We start from the raw sequence: 18597 nt of genomic DNA, 5'->3' as shown, positions 1-18597 counted from the left end.
TTCGGCTTTTTATTGGCACCGAACGTTTTACTTGCAGGTAATCCGCTCTTTTGCAAGTGCTTTCAAACCGAGTAATCCGCTCAAATCCTTGCAACAAATTTCGTCGCAACGATTTCAAAGAAGAAGAGATTTTCTAGTATTTTTTTTGCATATTCGGCAATCAAACATAGGCATTAATCATAAATATAAATAAACATAATCGTAAAATCCTATTTTTACTGTTTATTTTTTTATTTAAAAACACTTCAGAAGAGAAAGGCATCGAATATCTGCACATTAGTACAGTATCTCAATTTTGGGATAAAGCAACCTAATTTTTCGTAATACTAATTACCTGTTGTTATTAATCCTTACCGATTAATCACACCGATCGTAACATGAATATGCATGTCTTGTATATGTTTTTCTATATTTCACATTCGGGTTCATTCGGAAATGTTCGTCTGTCTAAAAAGCACTGATGATTGGTCTGTTTAATTTAACAATTATTTATTAAAATAAGTTAAAAACCTGTCGATTTAAGCATATTCGATATTCGTGACCTAATTGCTGAATAAAGGACATTTGTGAGCGGCAGCGAGTAAAGCTAGCTAACGGGAAGGTTCGTATTTGTCAATTTTGACATGGTGGAGAGACCTGACGTTTGACTAATTTCTGATTTATACATACCTAACTAGGCTTAGGTTTTCGTTTAAGGGTCTAATTCTCCATAAACCACCGATTCTAAGCGGGCCTTCGCCTCTTGGACATTTATGTATTTAAGCTTCAAATACTGTCTTTTATGGTTGTGTCGTATTATAACAATAATAAAAAAACTCGCAATTATGTGAATGTATATATTTTTTATTAAAATATGAAAACACGCTTTCGATCATGTTTGTATACAATAATTGGCAACAACAAACAGAATTCGGCCCATGGCACCCACCGCTATAAAGACTTTAATCTCAACGTTCTTCTCAGTTTCAAGTATAATACATATAGATATTAATTTATATATATAAATGTATTATACATACATACAAATGACTATATAGCTCCAATACTTTTTACAGTGATATAATTTGCGGACGATGCCTATAATATATAGATTTATATGTTAATAGTCGTATAAAAATTATGATGAGAGAAACAGATTTTTACGTATATTTATATACAAATCAACACGTTACACTATATAAAATCTGTTTATGTAGTAATAATATAATTCATCTGGCTAAATTGGGAATATTTAATGTTTCGTATATTCGTATATATTTTTTTATTTATACCTTATTACAACCCTGTTAGTATGCAGATCTCGTATTCGCTGTTACGCAAAAGTACGATGTATTATTGTACAATTTTTATTCTTTATGGCTCTTCGTGAGTTTTTATTAACAATTTAATTTTTCGATAGTTAATAATAAATAATATGCTAAAACGATGAAACAAAGTAGGAAAAGTGGCAATATAATCTTAAGCCCTCCAATAAAAAAATGTATTATTTAATAATAAAAAATCACTAATTGTTACCACCGTTTCGGAACAATGTTCCATTAGGATTAAAACTTAATGAAAAAAATATAAAAACTTGGTTTTTGACTAAATAAATATTCTTCATAACGTTTCAGCGATTAAAATATAAAATACAACAACTCTTATATATTACATACATATATCAGCTATACATACAAAAATACTATGAACTAGAACGGTTTTTAATTTTCGCTTTTAACGTACTCTATTAATAAATACGTAAATCGCTCATATCAGAGATCGCACGTTGACTTTTCACTTTAACACTAACTTAACTAATAATTAACGTTTTAAATATTTTTTATAATAAGGGCAAGTTGTGTAATGGATTCAGGCGAATGATAATCATCAATAGGGTAATTAATATAGTACACTCACACCGGGAAACTTAGCCTTATTATAGTTATACTATTGAGCTGGCATAAATGGACCGTATGAGTATACATATGTACTTTCGAAAACTAGACTCTAGAAAAAACTAAGGCAAGTATCGAGAACGGCCATTTTTAAACGTTGCAACGGTAAAATCCAGTTGCGAATTAATCGCCCGCGGCTGTTTCGCACTCATTTCATAAAATATAATCTCTTTCGGGACTAATTTTTCTAATTTACAATGGAATTGTTTCGGGGGGCGAAATTCGCGCAGCCATTAAGGCACTCCACCTATGTACTCTGGTTTCCAGAGCTGATGTGAAAAGAAGTTGCTCACGATGTCCACGTCTCGGTCTTGGTCTTGCGGCAGGTACGGTTTGGGCGCTGCTCCTTTGGGATACACCGGCATACAGGTCACGGAAGCCGGTAGCACCAGTCCCACCGGAAGCATGGTCCTGGGATTGACAGGATACGTAGCCTTCCGAGCCTGATCCGCCTGTTCCGCCATCCAAACTCTGACGTCCCTCAGAACGTCTTCGATGTCGCATTCTTTATCGTCTTCCGCTTCGGCCGATTCTTCATTATCCCATTCGTATTTCTTTTTAGCCCCTTGCTCCGCGGCGAGATTTGCGTGAGAAGGCAGCGGTTTGCTGCATTTGACATGCTTTTGAAGCTTTCTCGTCTGTCTCGTGATAATGACCCTCTTCTCGCTCATTAAGTGTATCGAGACGAAAGCTCGCAAGCACACCTCCACGTGATCCCACCTAGGATTTACTACGGCTGGTCTGGGTTGATTGTGTTCTGCGGAACTCGACCAAGTGTCTTGTCCGCAGATCTTAAACGCTTTAGCGCCCTGCTCGCCCATCACGGTCATGATCTGCTGCCTCAGCTCCGTCTTGAACTCGACGTGAGTCTTGAGTTCTTCGTCGGATATTATCGGCACGAAGTACCTGAACCCTGTTTGTCTGAACTTTTTTCCCGGAGCCGGCGGCGACTTGTGCTCGATCGTGTTGTGCTTCGCCTTGAACTGGATCAGACTAGCCAGATATTTGTACTGCTGGTTTCTTTCTACTATGCTCTTGAAATAGACGCACACTTTCTTAATCAGCTCTTCGGTGACGCGTTCGGTGCAGTTCTGCTGGCATGAGCACAACCTCTCTGGAATCGTTTCGCCGTCTGGGAAGGAAAAAATAACAATAAAATACACGCTAATAGTCACAGAAAAGTGATGAATTTGAATACGCCCCTGTTTTTCGTAATAGCAATGTTTGCTGTATTCCATTAAAAAAGGTTTAATACATACAGTGAAACCCGGATTAAGCGATTATTCAATTTATTCGTCCGAATAAAACGGTTATCGATTATATTTGGCTAATATAGACAGGTTAAAAAACAAAGGATTCCAAACGTCGTGATAATACAGAACACAAAGTTCAAAAGTGCGCGGAGTGATTGATGGGTATATAGACATGGCGTTTTATGCAATAACTAAGATACAGCGAGAATCTATATAAGGCGGTAATGAGGCTGTACAAATGCGATTTGCTGGAAGGAATATGAGTTTTTCCTCGGTGTCATTGATAACGTGATCTTCCTTATTGAATTAACATTTCGCAAGCGAATTACAAGACGATTTATGTATCAAGGCTGAGAATATTGATCGTCTGTGTCGTATAATCACCGATTGCAACGGGATGCGATTGGGAAATGCTGACGCGCGTTGTTAGTTGAGAAGAATATTGAAGATTAACCCTAGCGCGAATCTAAATATAGCATGCTTTGGTAACAATAGAACACTTCTTGATCTATAACATCGTAATGGATTTAATATGACGCAAAATGTTCGTAATAATTAACAAACGGACTAGTAATTGAACAAATAATGTGCAAATTTGAAAGTGCAAAGATGCAAGTATTTATCTATTATGTCCATTCAAGGATTATATTATTGTGAGTATCTTTTCTAAAATAATGTATCAGGACAATAGGGTGTGATCAAATTTTAGTAAATCAAGACGTAGTTCAATATTATTTTACTTGCAAAAACATATTTTAACTAACATGTTTTATAAAGGTATCCTTAATTATTAATTCGAGGAAAATGAACTATATTTCGTTTTATTTAACAGAGTCACTTTGAGGTTTATCTCGTATTTCACGACGGCATTTCATTGGTCAAAGTTGTCATATACGTTCCAACTACTTCATTGTTATTCCGAAACTCGCAGCGCACGGACGTCTTCAAAGATTGATAAATTATCGATTTTGATAGCTTATAACTTTCAATATTTCAATATAAAAAAATATAGTAACATTTCTAATTTCTTTAAATTTGTTTAAAATATAGAAAGGAATAATGATAAGTATATCAAACGTATATCCGCATCTTGTACTTTAGAACAAATTGATAAGGCGTACACCCAAAGCTGTCATCTCTTTATCATTTATGAATAATGATGAAATGGTTAGACCTCGTGACTCTGTTAAAAGAAATGGAGTATAGAGTCACAGTGTTTTCAGTTTGCTAGAATTTACTTATATAAAATGGACAACAGGAGATAAGCGAAGGAAAAAAGTGTAGTACAGTGGACTTGACTCAGCATACTATCGTATGCTGAGTCAAATTTGTTTAAAGCTTGATCGTTAATTTAGGTAGTATGTATTTACCATTTCAATTGCCGTTATAGCATTTTAATTTTCTAATTATTTTAATTTTATGATTAATGGCATTTCAATTCATTTCAATGGGGAAAATATATTTGACATACGAGTAATTTGAGTTACGAGCTTGGTCACGGAACGACATAAACTCGTAAGTCAAGGCACCACTGTTTGTTTTTCCCTTGTACCCTTGTACCCGTTTAAATGATAATATTAAATATACCATTATATGGTGTATCGAATATATGTATTCAAATGGTACAGGAAAAACACATTTTATTTATTTTTTGGCATAAAAGAATGAGTTTTTTTAACGCCAATATTAATGGCGGTAAAAATATAGTAATGAAAAATTTCAGGATTGACGATAAGCTATTAAGATACTCGATAATGAGGTTGTAGGATATAACTGGAATTTCAAATTTTCTGGATAAATATCTTGAGTTTGCTTGCAGTATTTATGGTGATTTTTCAACGGTACGTAAATATTCGTCGAAAATGGGCTTTAATTGATTGAAATGTATGCTAAATTATTTTTTGAGAATGTCAGAAAACAATGCTAGGTATAAAATCTGGAGAGCGGTAGCTTTAAAAACACATTTTTAGGGATTTGTTATTATTCGTATTATTAAGCATTTGTGAGGTTCAGCAATAGTTTAAGGCAGTGGTTTTTAACATGAAGTTCGCGATAATTTTTATTAAAAGTTATCTAAGTCATCAATTTCATCTAGGGATTCAAACCGTTATTTTTTCATTTCGGTTTTCGGTCCGGTTCAATTAAAAAAATATATATCGGTTCGGTTCCGGAAAAACAACGGTTTTTCTTGTTTCGGTTCAGCTTCGAGTGATATTTTTTTATGATTTTTATATATTTTATAAACGGTGTAAACAAACAAAAATAGTCCACCTTTTTTTGCTCCCACTAGCTCCCGCATTCCAACCTAACACATAATCACTAGTTAACGCGCGTGGTTGAAAATGTACCAAGCCGAAATATACCGATATGATTTTCTGTTCAGTTTCAGTTCGAAGCCCTGATTTTATCAGAAACCACAATTTTAATAACCTTTACGACTCTGTGGACCATTATCTCTTGTTCGACTGATTGCCGAATCATAATCTCGCGCTCCAGAATAAAAAAATAGTGTCGTGTGGCAAGCAGGTAGCGAAAAGCGCAATAGACACCGGCAAGTCTAATTTAAAAAAAAACAGTCGAGCAAAACATAATGTCCCACAGGATGAAAAAGGTTTTAAAATATTTTTTCAATGTATTTTTTCATAAGAACGAACTTTCATGAAGATAAGTCTTGAAGCGTTTGTTAAAACTAAGGGACGAAATTTCACTTTTTCGGGAAGAAGGAAACATTTGCACAATAGTCCATCATATTATATGCATATAACCAACGTTTTTATTTTAAAATGAAATTGAATTGTAGATGATCCCAAATGGAAAATCATCACATATTAGGTTTTCCTAGATATCTCGCAGATAAATTTAAAATAACCTATTTCAGCTTATAGAGAATTTTATATACACAGGAATAAAAAATAAAATCTCTCCAAATGCAGTGTTTTTAAATTATTTTTTATTCGTGTAAAATTATACATTACGACATACTTATTACAAAGGAGAGTTTGCAACAGTTTTCATCATTAAAAAAATCAATTCAGTTTCTTTGACTATTGCCAGAAGACCTGAAAATTACGCTCAGTCAAAATATGTAATTATGTATAAGTTTCTTAAATTAATATGTTCTTTTTTACGGATTTCAAAACGTTACTTAGCTTTAGGATATGAGAGGGTTTGCGTATCTTGCTCTTATTTCTTTTGCCGTTGTTTTGACCTCCGATGTTGGAGAAATAAGATCGAGACTTCGCCCAAGTGATGACCCCAACATCTGAAGTCGAAAAGTTGTCAAGAGATGAGAGCAAGAAAATGCGCGATACGTAAGCCCTCCTATCTCCCAAAAGCTGAGTATCGTGTTGAAATCCGTAAAAATTGAAACATTACTATTATATTATATATTACATTTATATACTCTTTTTGTGGACATGATAACTGATCTAAGGTGACCAAATTTTATAAATATCAAAGGATACTAAAAACAATGTCATCTCAAAAAATTTTGTTCGTGGAGAACAAATTGCTGCAGGAGCTAAAAAATGTCATTTTGGAATTATTTTGTTCAAAGGCCATCTCGGATTTTTTTGTTCGAGAAGACCAAAAAATTTGCTACGGGAACTTGAAAAAATGTCATTTCGGAAATTTTTGTTCATTTAATTAACCAAATTTTCTGAGCAATTGCTGTTGTAAATATCTGGCTAAGTTCGTTAGCCTGCTTGATTTACCATGTTGTTTTAAAATGGCGACTATCAAATAAAAAATAATAGGAGTCTAGAAAAAAGTAATTAGTTAAAAAAAAATTATAACATATTTGTAAACAATTTCGCGGAATATAGAAACAGTAGTGCCGACGTCCCGTTATGTGATTCAGACGCGCTTCTGACGTCATTTTGCCACCCTGCACATTTTTTTCGCGTGCGCTTTTTTCAACGCCGGCAGATCGATAACCCATCAGTTTGAGGTTACGTTTCACAACTAAGAGAAGGGAGACCACCTTCGTCGATCTAGGCGTACGTGCCGAAAACGTCTTTCCGCGACGGTGAGTCAGTGAAGTAAAAAAAATCCGCGAGTCTTTCCTCGATCAACAAAAAAGAGGGGGCGGGGCGGAGCCCTATTTTGCAAGGGGGGGAGGGTATATCGAAAAGGGATTCTTACCCACGCTCCTGGCCTTGATCGGGAACAAGGACGGCGGCTGCCGCTGGTGCGCGCGCTCGTCTTCGATCGGCGCGGGCGCTCCGCTCGCGGCGTCCCCCATCGCGCTGCGCCCCTTGAGACGCTCGACGTCGGCGAAAGACGTCGCAATCCGCCGACAGATCGCCGACACTCGTCCGACGACACACAGCTGATCGCTGAGCGACGCCAGCGCTCCAGGCGGACGCAAGCGAAATTCGCCGATTAAAAGGGACGCTGTTTTATCGGCGAGCTTTTTTCGCACACGACGCGCGCGCCGCCGTGGGCTATATTTGAAACAGATTCCAATTATCATTTCAAACGTAAACACATGGGCTCCCAATCGGGGGGGTCGAGAGTCCCTGGAATTCCCGGGCATCGAGATTTTTGATTGCTTATCGAAAAATATTTTTGATATATGTACCGAATGTTCCAAAGGTCATTGCGTTTTTTAAGGTGCGGGTTTAATGAGTTAAAAATTAAAACTTGTAATATTTTAACTATATCATACATTCTCCACATTTTTTTACCATTATTCTCCACATATGCCCTTCATATTCCACCAAATGCATACCATAACTTATTTGGGTGTAATCCTGTTCTCGGGGTTGAAATTGGGAGTTGATTGGCGTCCGACCACCGCCTTTTACGTCGCGAATTAAAGTAAAGGATCCACTTATTACATTCAGTAACAATTCGAATCAAAAATAAATCTTTCTGATCTAGAATCATTAATTATTAGCATATTGGATTTGCTGCACAAGATTTTCCTCAGACATTTTATGAGATACCTGTATTCTGCAAATTAACACCTTTCAAATTTTTTTAAATGTCTGTAATGATGTAGGCGACACGTTGAGCTTCCGTGCTAGCTACTGTATTGTTAATCTCGAACCAGCGTTGAGTGCAGCCCTAAAATCCTCACTAACAACTAGAGTCTCCAATTACTCGAACCATCAACTACTCGAGTATCGAATATTAAAATTTTAAAATACTCGAGTACTCGAGTACTTTCGAGTATTTACCAAATGTACCAAAATAGCTATTATTCAAATTCGTGCACATATAAATAAATAAATAAAATACTTAGTATGTTAATTTTTACAATTATTTTAACTTCACGAACATACTTTTTAAAAACAATAATGCAAAAAGTGTCTCGATAAATTCGAGACATATTACTGCTAACCTTTGGTTTTATTATTCCCGTTTTGGAAAAAACCCTTTCCGTTGCTGTTGATGTTGGTCTTATTGTCATTAACGCGTTGGATAAGGCTTTTAATTTATATCTGTTCGCTTTTTATAGATATAAAATTTTTTGAACTCTCTTTTTATGTTCTCTTCTTTCATTCCCTTCTCTGCTTTTCTCTTATTTCCTTCGACTATTGACAAAATAGCATTTTGTAATTCTTCTTGAATAGATTTTTTTTCTTAACAATACAAAATATACTACTCCTTCTGATTAATGCGAAGAATTTAAATCTATATCCTTCGAAGATGTATTTGGGTGAATCTCTTTCACTCTAGAGCTAAGCGGTTCGCAAAGATCTGACTTTACTTTAAATGCCTTTAAAACACACAATTGTTTTGATTTATATTTTAAGCTGAGGGATCAGTATAAACAATTTACAACACTTTACGCTACAACTGCATAGTCATAAAACCTAAAAATTTTTTTTGTTGATATTTCATATTGTTCATTGCCATGAATTAGATAAGTCGGGACTGTCGAACAGAAAACACAAAAGAAATTTCTCCGTCGTATCCACTAAAATAGCCGACGACCGGAACTATGCAACTATGGAACTATGAAAAAATTATACCTGATAGTAACCGCTCTAACTCGGGACTTCGGGCATAAACGCCAAATAAAAGCAAGACGTTAACCTTTACCGGACCGAGTTAAAGTTATTTTTGTTTCTGAAATATTTCAAAATTTTTTAATTTCGAGTATTAATCGAGTAATTTTCAAAATACTCGATTATCAAGTACTTGAAAAATAGACAAGTATACTCGAGTATCGAGTACTCGATTACTCGAATTGGAGACTCTACTAACAACCCCTTAGGTCTACCCGACTGTACGTAGACATTCAATGTCGAAATTCCCGGAACGAATTTTTTAGAACTACGTTTGCCACTATAAATTTATTGTCGTTTCTGCCCATTGCTTTACAGATGTGTTCAACTGCCATTGTCGCATTATGACCGAGTTGAAATTCATAAAGCATAATATAGTTCAAGTGAGATTATTTTATCTCCACTGCCATGTTGATTTAGGGTTGAAAATATCGAAACAAAAATATTCCGTTACTAAATAGCATAATTAATATAACTACTGTTAAACACCGAATAAATAGTGAAATTATCGTTAATTTATAAAAAAAATACATTTTTGCAAATGTAAGACAAACTGATTTGTATATAGATTTTTTCTAGGTACATATAACATACATATTGATTTACTAAAAAAATATATTTCTATATATTTTTATCACAAAGTCAAATATCATCACACAGTTTAATTACTGATTACATTTTTAAAGGGAAAACATCAACACAGAACGATAATAAAGATGACGCTAATTCCAATTGTGAATAACCATTATCTTTAACATGTATATCTGATGTGCATACTATCTCTTCTAGTAATGAAAGCGATTTCGAACAAAATCGCAAATCGTGCCGACCAATGTTATTATATAGTGACCATAATTCTAATTATTGTATATAACGACGATAATCTTATTATTTTCATAAAATTTTAAATAAACATTTTCATGCAAAACTGTGTTTGCCTTAACTATTTTTTTTAGAATTTTATGCTTCTAGAAAATTATGGACCGCATCCCTAATTTTTCATCGTAAGCCATGTTTTTTTATACGGTATTCTGTAGAACGCACTTACGTAGTAGTAGTAATAGTAGTTATATTACAAATCGATCTATACGCAATTTTATTAGCATTCTAAAAATTGTTTCATGTAAAAACTATTAAATTGTAAATACTCATTATAATAAAAAATAATGAATCATTTATTTTTTTAAATTTTATTTTCTAATTTTCTTAAGTGTGCTAAGTTTTTCACATCAAATTTCTAGTGACTATTGATATACGTATATATAATACAAACATATATACCATCTCCATTATGCTTGATTTTTTAACGTTCAAATTTTGCCAATTTCGGTTCGCTTTTTGTATCACTCGTAATTGCTGTTCGACAGATTCGATTATAAAAAATCTTAGGATTAATAGGTGCATTGTATTTTGAGAATGAGCTCGTCGAGGATCAATACATTTTGGAAGACGTTCACACTAGAAAAGTACCAAATTGTGAAAAAGCTCTCAGACGCTAAGGAAACGACAAATTAAATTAGCATAAATTAGGACGGTAAAGGAAACAAACAGCGCGTTTGTTAACTCATTCGATTTTATGTGCTTAGGTATGTCTATAGTTGCTTTTGATCTATTTTTAAATTGTGAATCGAATGATTTATAGGGAATAGAAACGTAGGGTTGATTTTTTATTGTATAGGTGGATCGACTGATCTATTTTGACCGTTAGTGTAATAAAAATATGTAATATATGTATGTACATATGTTGTAACAGTATATATTCCAATTTCTGATGTGTATTTTAATTTTATCTAATTTAATTTAATTTTTAATCTAATTTTCTACTTAAATGTCAGTTAACACGTTCTTGACGGGATATTCGAATGTAAATATATGTTATTTAATGTTATATGTTGGACGACTCTGATTTATAACATCGCATCTCCGAGCCACAAAATATATGCACGCCACTTTCATCCATAGAAAAATACCGACCATACATAACAGTGCAACGTTCGGTGTCGGAGTAATGAATTGATTTGTAAACTTGTCGTTACTTAGATACATTTTCAGATAGCGTCTGACTTGAAAGACGGCGTTCAACAGGTGTTGGTGTAGTTGCGCGCGTGTCGCACGAATCCAGCCCGAGTATTCTCGATCGCTCACCGGCGAGTCAGTCCGTCGCGGATCTCGGCGCTGATCCGTCGTCCGCGACCGTCGCATTCTTGCAGCGCGAAAATTCTCACGCGCGACGATGCAGTGAGACGCAACGGGTGCGCATCGAATGTGTTGAAAAATAAATTTTGATGTGAATTGCTCGAGATAAACAGCGGATAAATCCAAACCTCGTGATGATGCAGATAATTTTCAGAATTCAATGATGTGTTTAGCAATGAGATATAATAGGGATATAAACCTGTTATTTTAAATCTAATAATAATATATTATATTTTAAACATCAAACTAAAAATATTAATTAATAATAATAATTCATGTCTTAGGTAAGAATATTTCTGATAGTATACATTTAGTGACTCGCATTCATGTTTATGAATTTATAGCATTCAATATACATGCATTATTTCAGGGTAAAAAAATCAGGTCAGTTCCATTCCATGAGCTATAGATATGTGTATTAAAATATAGGGAAAGGTCGTGAGTACTTTAAGCTTAAAATTTTGTGGGGTATTTTTAATTCGATACAATTTTACTATACCGTAATATCTTATATCTATATACATATATATTATCTAAATCCATGATTGTCAACTTTATGGGAAATCTCTATGTAAAATGTTTATTAGTTCATCCATATCACTATATTTTTAACCGCTCCGTGAACAAATGTTATTTTTAGACATTTTGCTTTCAGTGACAATGAAATTGTCAATTTTTTCATGATTACCTGTCATTTCGGAGATGTGAGACATTGTGTATATATTGGTGGGAGTAGAGTAGCATTATTACGTATTTTTTTTATCCAAAATTGGAATTACTCAATTTACCCTTAAGGTAACAAGCAACGACAAAAACAGGGAAAAAATATTTCTGTACTTGATAATAACACTAAATCTAAAAATAAAATATAGAAAATGGTTTTACTGAATTATCTTAAATAGTATCATATAAAAATAGCGAAAAACGGGCGTTTTGTATAATTATATCATTCAATTTATTTATTTATTTAGCGCCATTTTATTAAAATTTTACAACAATAAAAATATACAATTATATTAATACATGTTACAATCTAGTTGATATAAAAATAAAATTAAAACAAATTAAGACTAAACCTATTAAAAAAAAAACCAATTATTAACATACATACATTGAATTTCTTTCCTAACTGGAATTCATACGATTATTGGAATGAATATTATCAATATAAAATAAATTTAGTGGTAACTTTTCAACATGTATTTAAAAAACATATCTTACCAAATTTAACTTTTTTATTTGAATTACAGCTGATTAATGCAGGTTTTCAATTAATATAGCTCAGGAATTTATTTTGTAAACGTTTTAACAGTTTACGATACATATAACAGTTAAGAGATCAGATAAGAGAATTATGTCACATTTGACTTTCAGCAAGTGCTATATATATATACATATATAGTAACAATGTATATTTCAGTGAATGTGTATTTTTCATGTGTATAAATATAATTTCACTAATTGTTTCTCTGAAATTATGTCTGTAAAATATAATTTAATAGGGGTTAGTGAAATTACACGCTGCTCTGAAATGTCTATGAAACTAAATTTGACAGTTGCGGAACGAGTACTTGGTAAAATTATATCGGCGCCACTTTTGGCTCTAACGTCTGTCAAAGTGGCCTACAATATTTTGCTACATAAATACAAACATAGTTTTTATTGCCGTGCGCATGTTTATTCCTCAAACATTAGTTACAAATCTTTATTCAGTGTTATAGATGACACTGATAAATGGTTAATCCCGATTTTTAACCAATGTTTGGGGAATAAACACGCGCACGGCTTTAAAACGAATTTATGTAGCAAAAATTGGCCTCTTACGCAGACATTAAGGCAAAAAATGTTTATAAGCATTGGTTTCTGAGCGTGGCACCGATATAATTAACAAGTACCAAGAAACGTATACTTACTGTTCAAATCCAGACCTTACCTATATCATTTGTTTTAGAACTGTCATTAGGTCATGTTGAGTTTGGTTAATTCGTTAATGTTAGGTTTAGGTAATAGCATAAAAATAGTCGTTTCGCAACTGTTACAATGAATGTTTATTTTTCAGTGAAGTTATAATTTCTGTAGTATAAAGATAATGTCACTAATTGTTTCAGTGAAATCATATCCGAATACCTTTTCACCAGTAGACACATACATATATATTTACTAGCGAAAATATAATTTAACTGATAGGCAGTAATGAAATTATATGCTGCTCTAAACTCTCATTTGACAGTCGTGAACTACACTTTCAAATTTCGTTTTTAGAAATAGTTATAGGGCTACACAAGACACATGTAAAAGCCAAAATGATCCGAACGTATGACAGATTATGTTTTCGCCAGTGAAAATAAATTTTAATACGATTTCACTAAAATGTCAGTGAAAATATTTTTTCACTGGTAATACACTAATATATATATTAATAACAAAAAACTTGTGCTCAGCAAAATTCTGGTAAATTTATAATAATATAAAGAATTAATAGATTAGTATCGTAAATTTCTATAATAGGGGTTTTAAATTGCAAAGGTTAAATCACGTTTATTTTTAGACCTATTCGACGTTACTTGATTAAAAATATAAAAGTTCATAATGCTATTAAAAAAAATATTCTACTCTGACTGTAATTTACAAAATAGAAATTAAATTACGTTTTATGATTATAACATATTAATACTATTTTTGATTCAAAACAAAACGTAAGTTATTTATATTGTTTTGTTTATATTAAAAAATAATAGGAAAAAATTGGATTTTTATAGGTAGGTAATAATTCTTATTATGTTCAATTATATCATCAATATGCGACATTTGATAATTTACGACTTCATTTAATTATAAACAAAACCATGGGTTTATTGTACAGTATATGAATTTCGGAATCCGGACCCTTTAAATCACGAATGTCGTCCCTTATTTGTTGACTCACTGGCGTGGTTTGGATTTTGATGCATATTTATGAATATAAATAAACTACGCGCTACATATAAATAATCATTATTAATATTTGTATATTTTAATAATAATTTGTGGTTTATTTTCGAACGTTAGCGGCGATATATGAAAACATTTAGTGGACGGACGTCAGACCGTTTTATAAATACAAATTTACGTGGAAGATAAACTATATACAATGGCGACAAAGGTGAGTGTGTTCGTAATTTAATAATTCATAGAGTAATTGAGTATTATTAAGTATATGTTTCTCCGCAGTATGTACGTATTGAAGAAATACGCAAATCCATATATTGAATTCGTATTAATACTTTGCTGATACGATGCGAAATAAGTATAGGGAGAATTCGTAGCAAGGCTTTGGCCATTTGTTAATTTATTTATATGCTTCGATGGTTGTATGTTTGTGTCATTAGAACGAACCCATAGTTATCTAAATAAACCCCCGGCAGAGCCACGACCAGCTGGGCTAGGTTCTGTCATATGATACGACTCATATATTCTTTTATTCAAATTACATTCAAAAGTAAATGATTATAGCAGGACATCTCTTTACTCTAATTAGTTTAAGCATGACATGCAAAGTTACCGTAAAATTGCATTACTGATAACGGACTAAAATTTTAAATTATTACCGGTAATTTCGAAGGTATTACAAGATGCTTTACCATGCCTTTGCCAAATCGTCTGGTAGGTTATTAGTAGCTTGACTTTTTATTACTTTTTTGTTTATAATTTGATACAATTGGCGACTTCTGTGTACTAATAACTTATGCAGTTTCATTTTGACTTGTATCAACTAGCTCTCCATATTTATTAGCTTGACAATTTCGTGTGTGACACAATCATCATCATTGTTCGAATTCTACAAGCATTTATCAAGTAACACAGCATAAAAAACCTAAAAATGTTTTATAAATCTCTCTTTGTTCCCCTTCGATCAATTTTCAATTTGCCTCTTAAAATTTCATCGTTTCCCGATTTGAGAGATGTACGAAAGTCATCCCTTTCTACAAAAAGGGTGATAAATCGTGTATCGAAAACTTCAGACCGCTAAGTTGTTTGATACAAGTTTTCACAGATATACATATACAATCACTGTCGGTAAGTGCCAGTTGACCAACAACACGGGTTTCGTCAGCGTCGTTTCATAGTCATTAACCTCTTGTGCCTTTCGGAGACGGTGACAAAATCCAGGTTGACGTAGTCTATACCGACGTTCAAAATGTTGTTGTTCGAAAGTTAAGCAACAGTCTTGTTAGCTTTTTTCGAGCAGCTATCAATATGTGAGCAATTATATTTCTGAAATATTTCGACAAGAAAGAGTTCGGGTCGTATTTGTATCATAGTGCCATTTTGCTAGGAGCGTTGGGATACAATTCATTGAATTATCGGCGTAGTGTCTACTCAATGAAGCATTTTTTAAAGTTGCCAAGGGCCAGTGTCGACAACCCGTCAATACTCGGTGACTTTCGGCTGCGAGCTTTAGACTGCCCTAAAGAGTCGCAATCGCTTTCCTTATTCTTACCGTTGCGGCCAGGACGTCAGCGCTTGCACGAGCCATCCAGCTTCTCAACGAGTTTGCTAAACCCAATGACGTTTTCGGTGATAGCTATGAGAAGCTGGAAAATTTATGAGGGATAGTGTTCAACACAACTGCTTTTTATTATTATCATTTTAAAACTGTTTATTCTTATTTCTACAGTGGCTATAATGACGCATTGTGTAACCTATAAAATCATGGTAGTCAGATTTGCAATAAAAAAATAATGCCCGGAATTTTTGCTTTCAGCAATTTTTGCTATCCGGAATATTCGGATCAGCAGTTTTGTTTCCGTCATAATTCTTTCACTGGTCATTTGACTCTAATGTGTTAGAAGTATGTCAGAGATAAATCCACGTATTTCTATGTTAAAAACACCCCCGATCTTTTCCGCTGCAATCATCGTCACAATAAATAGTAGAAAAATGCGATTCTTAAATATACTAAAATACCGGTAATAAGAAAAATATTTACCGGTAGTTCTATAATGGAATTCAAACGTATTTACTGTATACTATATGCATATGCTTTATTTACATATAAGAATAATTTAAAGTATTATTATTAAATTGAAAACATAAAATATACAGCAACATAAACTAAATAAACACTCAGTAGACAAATATTTTATTGTAAGCTTTGTATAAAAGTTAAAAGTTATATATTATTTTATGCTTATTTGTAAAAAAGTATTTTTATTTTTTTTAGGATGAAATAAATAGAAAAAATCAAGCAAAGAAATGTCATTGTAAACGAAAATTATTTTTCAAAAAGGTGAGGATTATTTCTCATTGTGCTGGTTTATGAGGTTTGTGTGTTTTATTTTTAAATAATATGCAAATATATACAAGCTTAGTGACCCCATTGATGATGGGATTTGTTCGTAATCGATACGGAGAGGGACACTTGAAAAATAAACGACGGGTGGAAAATTTCAAATTACATGTTATGACATAAAATGCAAAATTGTACAATGTATGTGTCATTTGTGGTGTAATGGTAGAAAGGGATACTTAATTTATAAATACAAACCTAGAAGGGTATATATCATAGTACAAGAGTAGATTTTTATACATTTGTAAGCAATCGTTATTCGATTCACATGCCAACTCGGTGTTATATGCATATATAATATTTATTTTTATAAATATATACATATGATAGCTTATAATATATTTATATTATTGCTCTTTAATACAATATTTTAATACATTAAGTTTATGACAGTAACTATTAATGTAGTAGTAAAATTTCAGTTATGTTGATAATTATTATACATATGTATCCGTTTATTTTCCAACGATGCTAATAATATTTCAAAATCAAATGCAGGGTTGTCTAATTATATGTTACTCTGTATTTAATGCAATCGATACATGATAACCTGATGGGAAATCAATTGGAAGTGCATCCGGTTTGTTAATATGCTTCTGCAAAATAGAGTAATCCTTTTGGGATTAATCGCACCTAGAATACCATTATAGTTTAAAGGTTTTCAGTTCAAAGCAAGTATATATTTTAATTCGAGATTTTAAGTTAGTCACTTGTCATCTGTAACAGGCGATTTGTTTGAACATCATCATCGGTTAATGTATTTTTTAACGTATAAATGTTCTGCTGACAATATTGTTATATTATTACGTCTTTGTACGTACATAAATTATAATACTTTTCAATTATTACTATGTAAATATTATGTTTTGACCATAAATTAGTACGAAAAAATTCCACATTCAAATATGTACGTATCCCTAATTTGCATTTTGAGCATCAGATTTCGCTCTGTTCATATTCTTTTGATCTTTTCAGGGCATGAACGCTTTTACTTGAATGTATATTTAGATTTTAATTTATCTAATTTTTCTGAATGTGCGCTTTTAGGGCCTAAGGGAAACAGATTGACGTCGATTTGTCTCCATATGCTTCTTATTGACACATTTCAATCAACTTTCTCTCCATGGGGAAAAATCGCCCCAGATTTTTCCCCGTTCTAAACTCAATATGTCACAGAGTGCCGAATTATCGACAATGTTCCGCAATGTCGCACAAGCTTAACGACGATCGTCTTTCCGCCCCGTAGCTTCGCCATAAACCATTCGATGTGCGGCATAGAGACATTTTATATAGGTATTAGCGAGTTTTACTACGCGCGTAGCAGCGCCTATGGAAATTTTATGATTTTCTCGCGCTCGCGGCTTGGGTTTTTCGAGACGCGCTTTTATTAGCCCTCTTCAATTGGCAATTTATTACGGAACTGTACATCGCCTCGCCGCCTTCCGGACCTTGGTAAGTCCATTAATTCGACCTCGATCCGAGAGATCAGACGAGCGTCTCTCTGTTGATGAATTTAGATGCATGTTTAGATAGTGTCAACTTTCACGAAAAGTCTCGTCATCTTGCGTGCCCTTAATAGGGTTCAAGATGCGTTGATTGTGTCAACGGATAAAATTCAACTATGTAACTCTCTAGCTAGTTAGTCTCAATAGTGTTTGCAATCTATCACATACACACACATACTAGTAGACAAGTGGGTATGCATTTGGATAGTTCGATCTTGTCGTCTGGCAACTTTCATTCGACTGGATTCCGAGATGGAAATGCACAGCTGTTCCATTACAGTCCGTATTTGGACTGGTTGTGCTGATAGATGAATGTGCATATTTAGGTTATATATCATTCAAACTATTGTCATCATTAAAAAT

At 33.3% G+C, this 18597-nt stretch overlaps 2 protein-coding genes across 4 annotated transcripts in view; one reads left to right on the top strand and one right to left on the bottom strand.

Moving 5' to 3' along the window:
* Window positions 1-18597, top strand: part of Pka-R1 (protein kinase, cAMP-dependent, regulatory subunit type 1) — an 83292-nt gene that overhangs the window by 10158 nt on the left and 54537 nt on the right. Inside the window, exons 1-2 of one of the 3 annotated variants that reach the window (XM_088204739.1) lie at window positions 11359-11456; window positions 14449-14542. The exons of 1 other annotated variant lie outside the window; for it this stretch is intronic. In XM_088204739.1, the coding sequence (XP_088060865.1) occupies window positions 14531-14542 (12 nt within the window). In that variant the 5' untranslated portion in view covers window positions 11359-11456; window positions 14449-14530. Of the gene's footprint in view, window positions 1-11358; window positions 11492-14448; window positions 14543-18597 lie in introns of those variants that run through there. One more of the 3 variants, XM_088204740.1, reaches the window with a different exon arrangement.
* Window positions 823-7501, bottom strand: LOC148226213 (uncharacterized). The gene is made up of 2 exons (XM_088204737.1): window positions 7331-7501; window positions 823-3066 (listed from the first exon to the last, which is right to left on the bottom strand). The coding sequence occupies exons 1-2, from the start codon at window positions 7428-7430 to the stop codon at window positions 2168-2170; spliced, it is 999 nt and encodes a 332-aa protein (XP_088060863.1). The 5' UTR covers window positions 7431-7501; the 3' UTR covers window positions 823-2167.

This window comes from Plectrocnemia conspersa, unplaced genomic scaffold (genome assembly GCF_051122295.1).
Source record: "Plectrocnemia conspersa isolate PC_06_02 unplaced genomic scaffold, ASM5112229v1 ptg000014l, whole genome shotgun sequence".
In the NCBI taxonomy this organism is placed as follows: domain Eukaryota; kingdom Metazoa; phylum Arthropoda; class Insecta; order Trichoptera; family Polycentropodidae; genus Plectrocnemia; species Plectrocnemia conspersa.
Note: the sequence above shows the minus strand (reverse complement) of the source record. Positions and strands in the feature narration are given on the sequence as shown.

Bases quoted from the DNA above. Each gene is read 5' to 3' on its own strand.
- LOC148226213 (XM_088204737.1), bottom strand. From the start codon at position 7,430: ATGGGGGACGCCGCGAGCGGAGCGCCCGCGCCGATCGAAGACGAGCGC. The intron at 3,067-7,330 runs GTAAGAATCCCT...TTTCCTTCCCAG, and splicing joins GATCAAGGCCAGGAGCGTGG to ACGGCGAAACGATTCCAGAG.